Source organism: Notolepis coatsorum (genome assembly GCF_963971535.1).
Source record: "Notolepis coatsorum genome assembly, chromosome: 3".
NCBI classification, from domain to species: domain Eukaryota; kingdom Metazoa; phylum Chordata; class Actinopteri; order Aulopiformes; family Paralepididae; genus Notolepis; species Notolepis coatsorum.
This window is the reverse complement of record NC_140167.1, coordinates 45,633,285-45,646,618: the sequence shown is the minus strand read 5'-3', so window position 1 is coordinate 45,646,618 and position 13,334 is coordinate 45,633,285. Positions and strand designations below refer to the sequence as shown.

The window sequence follows — 13,334 nt, the reverse complement described above, 5'->3', positions numbered from 1 at the left end:
GGCCGCTGCATTCTGAATGAGTTGAAGGGGCTTGGTGGCAGTGGTCAGAAGGCCAGCAAGCAGTGCGTTGCAGTAGTCGAGGCGGGAGATGACTGTTGATTGGACGAGGAGTTTGGTGGCTTCTTTTGTCAGGAAGGGGCAGATCCTTCCGACGTTGCTCAGGAGGAATCTGCAGGTTCTGGTTGTCGCTGCGATGTGAGCGGAGAAGTTCAACTGGTCATCAAGGACAACACCAAGGTTCTTGGCGGTCGGGGACGCGGTCACAGTTGAATTCTCGACTGTGATGGAAAGGTCGGTCAGGGAGGAGGATTTGGCCGGCGGGTGAAGCAATTCTGTTTTGCTTAGGTTCAGTTTGAGGTGGTTGGACGTCATCCAGGCAGAGATGTCAGACAGACAGGCCAAGATCCGCTCAGAGATGTGGATATCTGAGGGAGGGAAGGAGAGGAAGAGTTGAGTATCATCGGCATAGCAATGATACGAGAAGGCATGAGACGTGATAATGTTACCCAGAGATTTAGTGTAGAGGGAGAAGAGAAGGGGTCCAAGGACCGAGCCCTGGGGGACACCCGTCCACAGGTGGCAGACAGGGTCCCTCTCCATGACACTTGGTAGGAGCGGTCATTGAGGTATGATGTCAGCCATGTCAGCGCAGAGCCAGCCACTCCCATTCCTGCGAGGGACGCGAGGAGGATCTGATGGTTGAAGGCTGCAGATAGATCTAGGAGAATCAGGACAGAGGAGAGGCCTTTCGCTTTTGCCAAGTGAAGTGCCTCTGTGACCACAATGAGGGCCGTTTCTGTTGAGTGACCAGTCCTGAATCCTGACTGGTTAGGGTCTAGGAGGTCATTCTGTAAGAGATAATCAGTGAGTTGGTTGGATACAGCACGTTCAAGTGTTTTAGAAAGGAAGGAGAGAAGAGAAACAGGATGATAGTTGCCTATGAAGGTGGGGTTCAAGGTTGGTTTTTTTAATGAGCGGTGTGACTCTGGCTTGTTTTAGGGTGGTGGGGACCACCCGAGTTGAGTGAGGAGTTGATGGTTGCAGTTAGGAATTGGAGGATGTCTGGTGCTATGGTCTGGAGGAGTGGGGAGGGTAACTGATCCAGCTGGCATGTAGTGGGACGGTTCGACGTTACCAGTTTCAGGGTCTCGGCATCTGTAATGGGAGAGAAAGATGACAGAGTGAAGGATGAGGTTCTCGATTCAGTATTTGGAATGGGTGGGGGTTGGGAGAATGAGCTGCGGATGTTCTCCACTTTTTCCTCAAAGAAGATCGCAAAGTTTTCAGCAGAGAGAGATGAGGGGGGAGGGTGATGAGGAGGACATGGTAGCATGCAGTTTGCGAAGGTTCTTGGCAGAGGCCTCCATAATACCATAAAACACTAGGACAGATAGAGTTGAGAGGAGGTGAGGTTGGAGCCGAGTATGTGTAGAAAGAGATTGTTGTTAACGGAGTGTTGTAAGGTGAGAGGTAGTGAGAGGAGAGGTGAAGGCGAGAAGGTGTTCATTGTGTACTGGACCCTAGACTGGCGGAGAAACCCCCTTGTGTACTGACCCTGGACCGGAAGACTACTCTGAGTATTGAACAATCCTTTTTTTGTACGAGAGCCCGTTTGTGTTTTGGACATCGGACTGTATTACGACCATTCTATTTTGCCCATCGGACTATATTCTGTCTTTAATCAATAAATATTCGTATTGATTGATATTGCACTTGTGGACAATTTAATTTGTTTGTTTTTTAACCGTGACGAGTCTAAACACCACCAGGCTTGTCACAATATGTACCAAAAAAAAGGGAAGAAAAGAAAAAAGAAAATAATTGCAATGATATTTTTTTCATATTGAGCGGCAAGTCAAACTATAGAAGCCTTGTCAGCACCATAGACTGTAAAAATATATCAGCAAAGAATAATAAGCACTCACCCTCCCCGTCTTCCTCCTCCCAGAAACCATCTTGTCATAACCGTCCAGGTCATCATCTAGGAGGCATATGGAACAGAAGACGGAAGATGATGTAAACATGGTTAATTGGCGGTCAGGTGGCGTAGCGGAGATTGCGTTAGTCACCAACACTGGAGACGCTGGGTTCGCGTGTTCGAATCCAGCTCCCGGCGTTGTCACCAGCTTGGCTGGCCGTTCACACTAATACAATTGCCAGTATTAGGGGGTGGGGAAAGCTGGCGGGTGGGTCCTGGGCGTTGTGGACAGCGACCCCTACAGTTCGGTCGGGGCGCCTGCTCAGCGAGGGTAGGATCTGGAGAGAGGTAGTGCGACCTTCCACACGTTACACTCTCCCGGTGAGAATCTGCGCGGCCAGGCTGGCTGCAGGCTGGCTGCGCATGCGTCGGAGGAGAGCATGCAACAGTCTCCGGCCTCTCGGACCAGGGGAGGAAAGTGCGCAACAACCAGGAAGGGTGGGATGGGAGAAAAATCGGAAAAAAGAAGAGGGGGAAAAAGATAATAAAAAAAAAAAAAATGGTTAATTAATTATGCATCACAATTAGGGCTGACATTCGACATCTTTTTGGCATTCAAAGCTTCGGGGCCGATATTCAATTTTCATTAATTAAATAAAAAATTCATAATATTTTTTTATATATATATATATATATATATATATATATATATATATATATATATATCGGTATATATATTTTTATGTTGTGGGACTTGTACAGCACTTGTCAAGTTTGATGTCTTTAAATGTGCTCTATAAATAAAGTGGATTGGATTCATTAAATTAATAATGAGTCGGGAGCTGTGCTGCCTGGGCGGCTGCTCTCCGTTACACAGCCAACAACATTACATTACATAATTATGTTGCAACCTTCGTCTATAAAGCAAACAATTATATAAATATGTATGTAGTTAATAGCGACAAGGCAGAATTAGAATTTTTAATTAAGACATGTTTTTATATGGGTCGGGACACTATAAAAAATACTATAGAGAATTGTCAGTGCTGTAAAGTTTAAACCTTAGACAAACGAAACACTTTGCTTTCATGAAATATTGTAAGCAGTCATTTGAGGCTTTATAAAAGCAGCACAATGAACACAAATCTGTCAGTGCCAAGTCGGACCTCATCTTAAAAACAAACAGCATTGCTTGTTGTAATTAACAAAGAGAGGCAGAGTTGATTTAGCAAAATAAAATAAAAAATAAATAATAATTTTTATTTTATTATTTTAAGAATCACATTTTATTTTCATATTCATTTACATTTACATTTAGTCATTTAGCTGACGCTTTTATCCAAAGCGACTTACAAGTTCTGTACGACAAGCCATCAGGAAGGGCACAACTCTATCAGCTGAGCAACAATGTTCATCAAAGTGTTGAGTGCTACAGTGTAGGTTAGTTTATTAGGACAAGTGCATGACAGTACGGTTAGTTAGGGTTAGATTTTTTTTTTTATATATATATTTTTTTTTAATTCAGATAATGGTTGAAGAAGTGCGTCTTTAGTCGACGGCGAAAGATTGGACGTGATTCGGCTGTCCTAACTGGGGTGGGTAGTTCATTGCACCATTGTGGGGCAAGGACTGAGAATAGGCGACTTCTCTTTGATGACCCTCCCGGAGCTTGGATAGGAGTAGGTCTGAGGCGGCCAGAAGATGCAGAGCGTAGGGGTCTTGAGGGTGTGTAGTTAGAGACCATTGACCGGAGGTAGGCGGGAGCGGTTCCCTTTGCCGCACGGTATGCTAGGTCGAGGGCCTTGAAGCGGATTCGTGCAGCAATGGGGAGCCAGTGCAGGTCCCTAAGAAGTGGGGTGACATGGGCCGACTTCGGTAGGTTTGAGATCAGGCGGGCCGCTGCGTTCTGAATGAGTTGAAGAGGCTTAGTGGCAGTGGCCGGGAGGCCAGCGAGCAGTGCATTGCAGTAGTCGAGGCGGGAGATGACTGTTGATTGGACGAGGAGTTGGGTGGCTTCTTTTGTCAGGAAGGGGCGGATCCTTCTGACGTTGCTCAGGAGGAATCGGCAGGTTCTGGTCGTCGCTGCGATGTGAGCAGAGAAGTTCAACTGGTCGTCGAGGACAACACCAAGGTTCTTGGCGGTCGGGGACGCAGTCACAGCTGCATTCTCGACTGTGATTGAAAGGTCGGTTAGGGGGGAGGATTTGGCCGGCAGGTGGAGCAATTCTGTTTTGCTTAGGTTCAGTTTGAGGTGGTTGGACGTCATCCAGGCGGAGATGTCGGACAGACAGGCCGAGATCCGCTCAGAGACGTGGATATCTGAGGGAGGGAAGGAGAGGAAGAGTTGAGTATCGTCGGCATAACAATGGTAGGAGAAGCCATGAGACGTGATAATGTTACCCAGTGATTTAGTGTAGAGGGAGAAGAGAAGGGGTCCTAAAACCGAGCCCTGGGGGACACCCGTCCGCAGGGGGCGGGTGGCCGACAGGGTCCCTCTCCATGACACTTGGTAGGAGCGGTCATTGAGGTATGATGACAGCCATGTCAGCGCAGAGCCAGCCACTCCCATTCCTGCGAGGGCCGCAAGGAGGATCTGGTGGTTGACTGTGTCGAAGGCTGCAGATAGATCTAGGAGAATCAGGACAGAGGAGAGGCCTTTCGCTTTTGCTAAGTGAAGTGCCTCTGTGACCGCAATGAGGGCCGTCTCTGTGGAGTGACCAGTCCTGAAGCCTGACTGATTAGGGTCTAGGAGGTCATTCTGTAAGAGATAAGCAGTAAGTTGGTTGGATACAGCACGTTCAAGTGTTTTAGAAAGGAAGGAGAGAAGAGAGACAGGACGGTAGTTGCCTATGACGGTAGGGTTCAGGGTTGGTTTTTTTATGAGCGGCGTGACTCTGGCTTGTTTTAGGGAGGTGGGGACCACCCCCGAGTTGAGTGAGGAGTTGATGGTTGCAGTTAGGAATGGGAGGATGTCTGGTGCTATGGTCTGGAGGAGTGGGGAGGGTAGCTGGTCCAGCTGGCAAGTAGTCGGACGGTTCGACGTTACCAGTGTCAGGGTCTCTGCTTCTGTAATGGGAGAGAAAGATGACAGATTGAAGGATGAGGTTCTTGATTCAGCATTTGGAATGGGTGGGGGTTGGGAGAAGGAGCTGCGGATGTTCTCCACTTTTTCCTCAAAGAAGATCGCAAAGTCTTCGGCAGAGAAAGATGAGGGAGGGGGGGGTGGGGGGGGAGTGAGGAGGGAGGACATGGTAGCATGCAGTTTGCGAAGATTCTTGGCAGAGGCCTCGATCCTATGGTGGAAGAAAGAAGCTTTGGCATTAGTGATGGTTTTGGAGAATGTTAACAAGAGGTTGTGATATGTGTCGATGTCAGCAGTGAGGCGTGACTTTCTATACTTCCTTTCAGCTGCTCTCAGGACCTGTCTTTGTTCTCTCACTGGATCTGTCAGCCATGGACTGGGTGGGGAACGGCGGGCAGGTTTCTCAACGAGGGGACAGAGCTTGTTGAAGGAGGTTGCAAGGGCTGAAAGGAGGGTGGAGGTTGCCATCTCTGTGGAGAGAGCAGAGAAGGTGTCACTCAAAGGTAGAGCGGATAGTATGTCAGAGGAGAGGGTGGAGGGGGATAGGGAGGGCAGGTTGCGTCTGAGTGAGACTGTTTGAGTTGGGGTGAAGACCTTTCGGTTAAGCATGAGAGTTAGTGAGAAGGATATGAAGGAATGGTCAGATACATGTAGGGGAGTTACCGTGGTGTTAATGATGCTGGAGTTACGGGAAAATATGAGATCCAAGGAGTTGCCTGCTTTGTCCCATGCCCATCGAACGAAGCTTCGAAGCATTTAAGACAGCCCTAGAATCCAACCGGCCACAGGTAAATACTGCGGCATGGTCATGCTGGACCTACAAAAGGCCTTCGACACTGTCAATCACACCATTCTGATTGACAAGCTAAAAGCAATTGGTTTTGATAGTCTTATCAGTGAGCTGGATGCAATCCTACCTGGAGGGGAGAGAGCAGATGGTGGAGGTAAACGGTACCCTATCCCCCCCCCTCACAGTAAGCTGTGGTGTTCCACAAGGAAGCATACTAGGTCCGCTACTGTTCCTAATTTATGCAAATGACATGTCGTCAGCTTGTGACTGCAACTTGTTCCCGTTTGCGGACGACTCAGCCCTGCTGGTCTCTGACAAGAACAAGTTACAGGTTGAAAAAACCCTCAGCTCAGAACTAGGCAAAATCTGCATATGGCTCGCTGATAACAAACTATCATTACACATGGGCAAAACAGAGTCCATTCTCTTCGGTTCAAATAACAAACTCAGCAAGACCGACGGCTTCTCAGTTACAGTGGGTGACAATATTGTCACAAGGAAAGAAGATATTACCTACCTGGGTTCCATCCTAGAGGCAAATCTTTCCTGTGACAAAATGGCATCCAATGTAATAAAAAAAGTCAACCAACGAACTCGATTCTTGTACCGGATCTCCTCACTGGTAAACAAGAATACCCTGAAGACTCTAGCAGGAGCACTCATTCAAGGGTACTACGACTATGCTTGCACCTCATGGTACCAAAGCACCTCAAAGGAGCTAAAAACAAAATTACAAACATCTCAAAACAAACTGGTCAGACTACTGCTTGACCTTACTCCTAGAACCCACCTCACCCCTGCCCACTTTGACAACCTAGGATGGCTTAGAGTAGACGACAGAGTACAGCAACTTGCAATGGGCCTGGTCTACAAGATACACTACACGACCAAGGTACCCATGTACATGTCAAAATACTTCCCAAAGGTCAGTGAATACCACGATCACAACACCAGAGGGAGCTCCACAAATCATGTTAAACCCAGATTCGGCTCAAACAAGGGACTAAACACGTTTCGCAATTATGCCACATCAATGTGGAACGCCCTACCCAAAGCTGTAAAGGAATGTGAATCACTACCCACTTTCAAAAACTCTCAAAAAACACCTAAGGGAGACTGCAACTCGAAACTGGCCCCTGTAAATGTCCGAACACTACCCCCTCCAATGTACAGTAAATTACCAAGTATGGTCTTGTCAATAATCCAATGTACAGTTTTGTTTGTACAGTTGTACAGTGTCCCCCACCCACCCCTCCTACCCAACCCCCCCCCACTCCTACAGAACCCCCCCCCCCACCCAACCACCTCCAATGTACAGTCCCCCCCCACCCCCACCTACCCAATCCAATGTACAGTTTCTACGTCAAATGTATATACTTTTTCTTTCTGGACTCTTTTTGTATCACAAACAGTACTGTAATTGCAAATCTGGTATGTCATAAATGTATAGATGTAGCAGTACTGTCTATCTGTATGTCATGTATGTCATATATGTTACGATGAATTGAAAATGGGGGACCCTGATGTAAACAAGACGAAAGTCTCTCTGGTCTGCATCCCCTTAACAATTGTATGGATTGAGCTGTACTGTACTGTACCCATTCTGCAATCTGTTAATAAAGTTTTCAATCAATCAATCAATAAGAGCGATTTGACGTCAATTTCAGCCTGATTGGGCCTCGTTATCATAGCATAGATCAGCGCATGTTGTTGTAATAACGAATGCCGTTATTGGTAATCAATAGGGATGGGAATCGAGAATCGGAAGGGAACCGGTTCCTAATTGTCAGATTCCTGGAATCGCATGCCTCCGTGACTATCGATTCCTCTTATCGATGCAATGTTTTTCCAACAGTTGCGCATTTAAAAACAATAACGTTAGCGCCACGCATGCAGCCATAGCAGACTATTTGATTCCTTGACTAGGAAAACCTAAAGGGCTCGATATTGCGACCGTTGTGTGTGCAGTGAAAACTGAAAGTGCTTTGCATCCTAGTCATTCATTTACATGGTAAAGTAACGTTAGCCGCTAGCTAAATAGCCATGCTCATTGCAGAGAGAACACTGAGCTGGCTCGGGGGGGGGGGGGGGAGGGAGCCGTCTCTCTGTGTGTGCTCGCGCGCGACAGAGGCGGTAGAAGCCTCAGAATTTCTGTAGGTGAATTGCTTTCCTAGATGTTACTTATGTTTTTACTTTTAACCTTTATTTAATCAGGTTGGTTATTGCTAACAAATTCTCTTTTGCAATAACGACCTGTTGAATGCAACTACAGTTCAATAGATTAAATTAGTTCTCAAATACATTATTTTATTTAAGGGTGTGTTCACATCTGATAGTCCGTGGATAGTCCGGACTTTCTGGTGGACCAAATGTGAAAATGATACATTGTTTGATTTTGGTCTGCGTTCACACTACCCTGTTGTTTGGTGCGGATCTAATTTGTAAACAAAGGACATGCTGTCGCATCTATTGGACTATAGCACTCACAAACGTAAACAGTTGCCGGCAGCGTAATGAGAGATACTATTACGAGCACGGCGCTAGTCGACTAGAGAGTAGAGAGAGAGTAGAGAGAGAGAGACATCTTAGACAGCTGCATAGAAGCAGCTCGAGATGCGTTGTTGTTACAGAGCTGGTCCACGCTGCTATTATGAAATGACCCAAAAAATATGTACGCTTTTTTTTCTTCTTTATCTGAGAGAATGTCCGCGAATGTCCTCCTCACGCAGGAGAAAGTTGGCGTGTGTGTTCGTCGTGACACACACAAACACAACGACTGCAAAAAGTCCAAGTCCCATAGATATTATTGCAAGAAATAATTCATACATATTATGAAAAGCCAATCTGTCGTTTAGAATTTGGATGGGGGGTCGGCACGAGGCGCGAGTCTAGAGTAGAGAGAGAGGAAGAGAGACTGAGTCTAGAGAGGAGAGAGAGAGAGAGAGAGAGAGAGAGAGAGAGAGAGAGAGAGAGAGGGAGGAAGAGAGAGACTGTCGGCGTGCGGCGCCAGTCTAGAGAGGAGTAGGCTACTTTGCTTCCTGGATTAGGTACTATAGTTCGATTGAAACAAACCGAGTCCCAACTTTTCAAGAGGACCATGGTTCGGTTGTTTGGTCCTCATTATAGTTCGGTTTGCGTTCACACCTGTACAAACCAAACGGACTATCGCTCTAAAGGGACCATGGTCCACTTAAAGTGGACCAAACAGGGTAGGTGTGAACGCGCCCTAAGTGTAGGCCTATAGTTAATTAATTTTTTACAGTTTGTGTTTACAGTTTGTGTTTTTCTGACATGGGGGCTCAACAATAAATGATAAATGACAATCAGAAATGTCAAGTTGCATGTTGTTATTCTAACCAGCTTAATTCTGTTGCATTTCCAATGTATTTATTTAAATGATAAATGTATCAGGAATCGATAAAGAATCAGATTGATAAGCAGAATCGATAATGGAATCGTATCGATAAAAATCGTATCAATTCCCATCCCTAGTAATCAATAATCAGAAGTGACTTGACTTCCCCCTGGCGTCATAGAGTGAGATTAGACGGATCCCAATGTCCGGGAATGTGTTAAAGCGTTGGTTTTTGGACCTGGCAAATCAAGCTGCCCACTACTGGAACCTCTAGTGTAATGCTCATGGGATGTGCCGTGACATGAAGGGATTATGCAAATCCAGGCATACATTGCCTCTCCATGTACCAGTCTGCTTTGCTAGCTCTATTTCGGAACAAGAATAATTGCCCAAAAGAATAATACTGTGTGTGTAATTGCAGAATAACAAAAACTATTTTAAAACACAGCAGTGAAAACCAATTCATGGTGTTTTTGATGTAAGGGCACCGATGTCAAGAGTGCATTCGGCTGAATAGCGAGATGAAGCACATAGTTTACATTGTTGTAATCCTTGCTGCAGAGACACTATATTACTACACTGCACTTAAACAACACATCCTAGATCTCGATGAATGAAATATTCCAGTTGAAAATCTGTATTCATTACATAGTGGAATGCATTGAGAACAAAATAACATAAGAATGATCAATGGAAATCAAAATCATTAACCCATGGAGGTCTGGATTCAGAATCACTCAAAATAAAATTGGACAAAATCAGATCACAGGCTGATCCAATTTCTGTGGAAAATTCCTCAAGACAATTCAAAATGTGTGTGGCCTGTATGCACTCCCTACAACGTCTTCCTACGTGCACTCCCTACAACGTCTGGCATTGCTACTGATGAGGCTTCTGATGAGACGACGGATGTTCTCCTGAGGGATCTCCTCCCAGACCTGGATCAGGGCATCAGTCAACTCCTGGTCTGTGGTGCGATGTGGCGTCGGTGGATGGAACGAGACATGATGTCCCAGAGGTGCTGGATTGGATTCAGGTCTAGGGAACATGCAGGAACACTCCAGCCACATGAGGCCGAGCATTGTCATGCATGAGAAGGAACCCAGGGCCCACTGCACCAGCATAATGGTCTGACGATCTCATCCCGGTACCTAATGGAAGTCATGGTACCTCTGGCTAGCACATGGAGGTTGGTGCGGCCCTCCAAGGATATGCCTCCCCAGACCATCACTGACCCACCGCCAAACCGGTCATGCTGGAGGACGTTGCAGGCAGCAGAACATTCTCCACAGCGTCTCCAGACTCTGTCACGTCCGTCACATGTGCTCAGTGTGAACCTGCTCTCATCCGTGAAGAGCACAGGGTGCTAATGGCAAATCTGCCAATCCTGGTGTTCTCTGGCAAATGCCAATCGGGCTGCACGGTGTTGGGCTGCGAGCACAGGCCCCACTTGTGGACATCAGGCCCTCATACCACCCACATTGAGTCTGCTTCTCACAGTTTGAGCAGAAACATGCACATTGTGGCCTGCTGGACAGGTTGATATCCCAGAAGTGTGATTGACTTGGAGTTACATTGTAATGATTATGTGTTCCCTTTATTTCTTTGAGCAGTGTATTAACGTTGCTCCCATTATTAGTGCTACTGCCAGGATCCACCGACAGCCTCTGTAAAACAGCAGGAAGTATGAAACGTTCATATGTTCCTTGGAAAAACAGGCACAAATATGAAAATGATGAATGAAAGTAAATATAATTAGGCTCCTCAAATATCGTATAAATATCATTAAAAATACAAAACCAACCCCAGCAGGGGATGCTGCTGCATATTTATGCTCAGTCATCTTTGAGATGGTGAGATCCACAGTCTGTGCTGTGTGAGGCCATGGCATGTAAGCCAATGAACTAGGGATGTCGGGGGCCGATCACATGATTTTCAGAAGATCGGGGGGGAAATCGGGAGTAAAATATTTTTCTCTTATACAGTATATTCAACAAACATGACCATGTTCACGTCTTAAACGCATACTGAGGCCTTAGTTTTGGTTTTAAATTACATATCATTTATTTATTTATTGTCGCACAGAGCAGAAGAATTTGCCAAAACAAACACATTTCCTTTGATTTACACCGTTGCACGACAGTGACGTATGCCGAATATAGCAGACCTCACAACACGTCTCTCCCGCAACACCGGCAGGTCCACCTGATGACTCGGAGTAGCTAAACAAAATGTCAGAAGTTTGGAAGCATTTTAAAATTGAAACCGAAGCCAGTCCAATAGCCAGTTGCAATGTTTGCAAGGTGGACGTTCGGTGTGGAGGAAAGAACAGAGCTGCGTTCAACACGACCAATGTGACTAGAGCAAGCAAAGGAATGGGGGACTCGGCGGTTGGTGCTTTGCCAAACAGCTGTATTGATTGCAATGCCTCGCTTGAATGAAGAACGTTCACCTGGATAACGTCAACATTCGCTTTGTGAGGATTATTGTCGGCGTTTCAGACCAAAATGGAGCAAATAAGTCGAACCCTGTGAATGTATACTAATGTGCAAACAGATTGAAACTTTGAATATTTCTCGTATGAAGCACATTCTCAGGGTGAATGTAAATGGGGCTATTGAGGCACCAGTCTCTGACAAAAATGCGTCAAATTGGTTACTAATGTGAAAGATCGGCTCGGGAAAGATCGGTATCTGCAGATACTCAAAATCACATGATCGGGAGATCCCTACAATGAACACTATGGTGCCGTGACCCCTATTAGTCGACTAATTGTCGAAAGGAGCCGTAGTCGACTAGCAAACCTCTTAGTCGAATACAAAAAAATATATACATTTATAAAAAAAAAAAATCTCATAATCATTCTTTCCAAAAGAAAAGAGGCCTAGAAGCGTGGCTAGCGCTAATGGCACGCATACCAGAGGCTAACTGCCTACGAACACAGGCACAGAAAGAGGATTTCACCCATCTAATAAACACACTAGACTAGACAAATATCAAGATATATCCATCAGTGGACCAATTGCATGCTTTTGCAGAGGACAAGAAGACTTCAGTAGACTCCTTCAGACATTAAGCACCCCCACAGCCCAAATGGAATGATAAAAAGAAAAAAGAAAAGAAATAAAAAAGAAGATAAAAAATATTATACTTTTTTTTTGTCGACCAATAGTCGACTAACGGCAAATTTTGGCCAATCATAGTCGACCATCCAAATCCTTAGTCGGGGAAAGCCCTAACCTCGTTCCCAGCTTTATCTCGAGAGATAAAGCCTGGTAAAGCACTACGGCCGAAAGTGGGAATCAGGTAGGAAGTCCCGCCCCTGAAATCACGACACAGTGCTCATGAAAATGTATTCCCCCCAGAAACAACCTCGTTATCGCCTCCCTCGACAGGCTGACAGACCTGCTTGTTGTTTGTTTCGCTGGGGACTATAAACAGATCAGGGGGTGCCCGGAAACCGGAAAGCCTGTATTTCTGTATTTCCGATTCACATTTTAGGAGGCATAGCTTTACCAGCCTAGGGACAGCCCTAGTGCTGCGTCGACATGTAAGCCAATGAACACTATGGTGCTGTGTAAGGCCACAGCATGTAAGCCAATGAACACTATGGTGCCGTGTGAGGCCACGGCATGTAAGCCAATGAACACTATGGGGCGGGGTTTGAGCTGAACTTGCTTGGGAATAGTTAGGATGCAGACGAAGTGCGACATGATAAGTAAAGGCATTATGAAGTGATGGTTGGGTAGCGGATGAATTTAGAATGGTGATTAATCCCGAGTCGAACTATGTGTGCATTAAACGGTTTTTTAACACACACAACATGCTGGCCAATCAGAAAAGAGTATTCACCCAGGCCATATAATAATAATCCCCCATGCTGAAGAAAGTGGAAATGGGTCAGAGCATATCCATGTTTTGAATACAAATAAAGTTTTTAATAGACAACCAGAGTGCCTTGGATTCCTTCCAGTCTGCCACCACTACCTTGGACTTCCATTATACCTAAGCTGGACAGTAGATTTGGTGGATTTGGTGAAAAAGTGTGATTGCGATTATTGTCGACAATATTCATTCATTCAGAACTATTTTTATTGCACTGCACTAGGGCTGCAACTAACGATTATTTTGGTAGTCGACTAATGTCGATTATTTTTTCGATTAGTCGACTAATCTAACGATTATTTCT

The 13,334-nt window shown here is 45.7% G+C and overlaps 1 protein-coding gene across 1 annotated transcript in view; it reads right to left on the bottom strand.

The window, feature by feature from the left end:
• Window positions 1-13,334, bottom strand: part of tonsl (tonsoku-like, DNA repair protein) — an 85,327-nt gene that overhangs the window by 40,750 nt on the left and 31,243 nt on the right. The window contains exon 12 of the mRNA XM_084310687.1: window positions 1,926-1,981. Coding sequence (XP_084166813.1) covers window positions 1,926-1,981 — 56 coding nt within the window. The remainder of the gene's footprint in view (window positions 1-1,925; window positions 1,982-13,334) is intronic.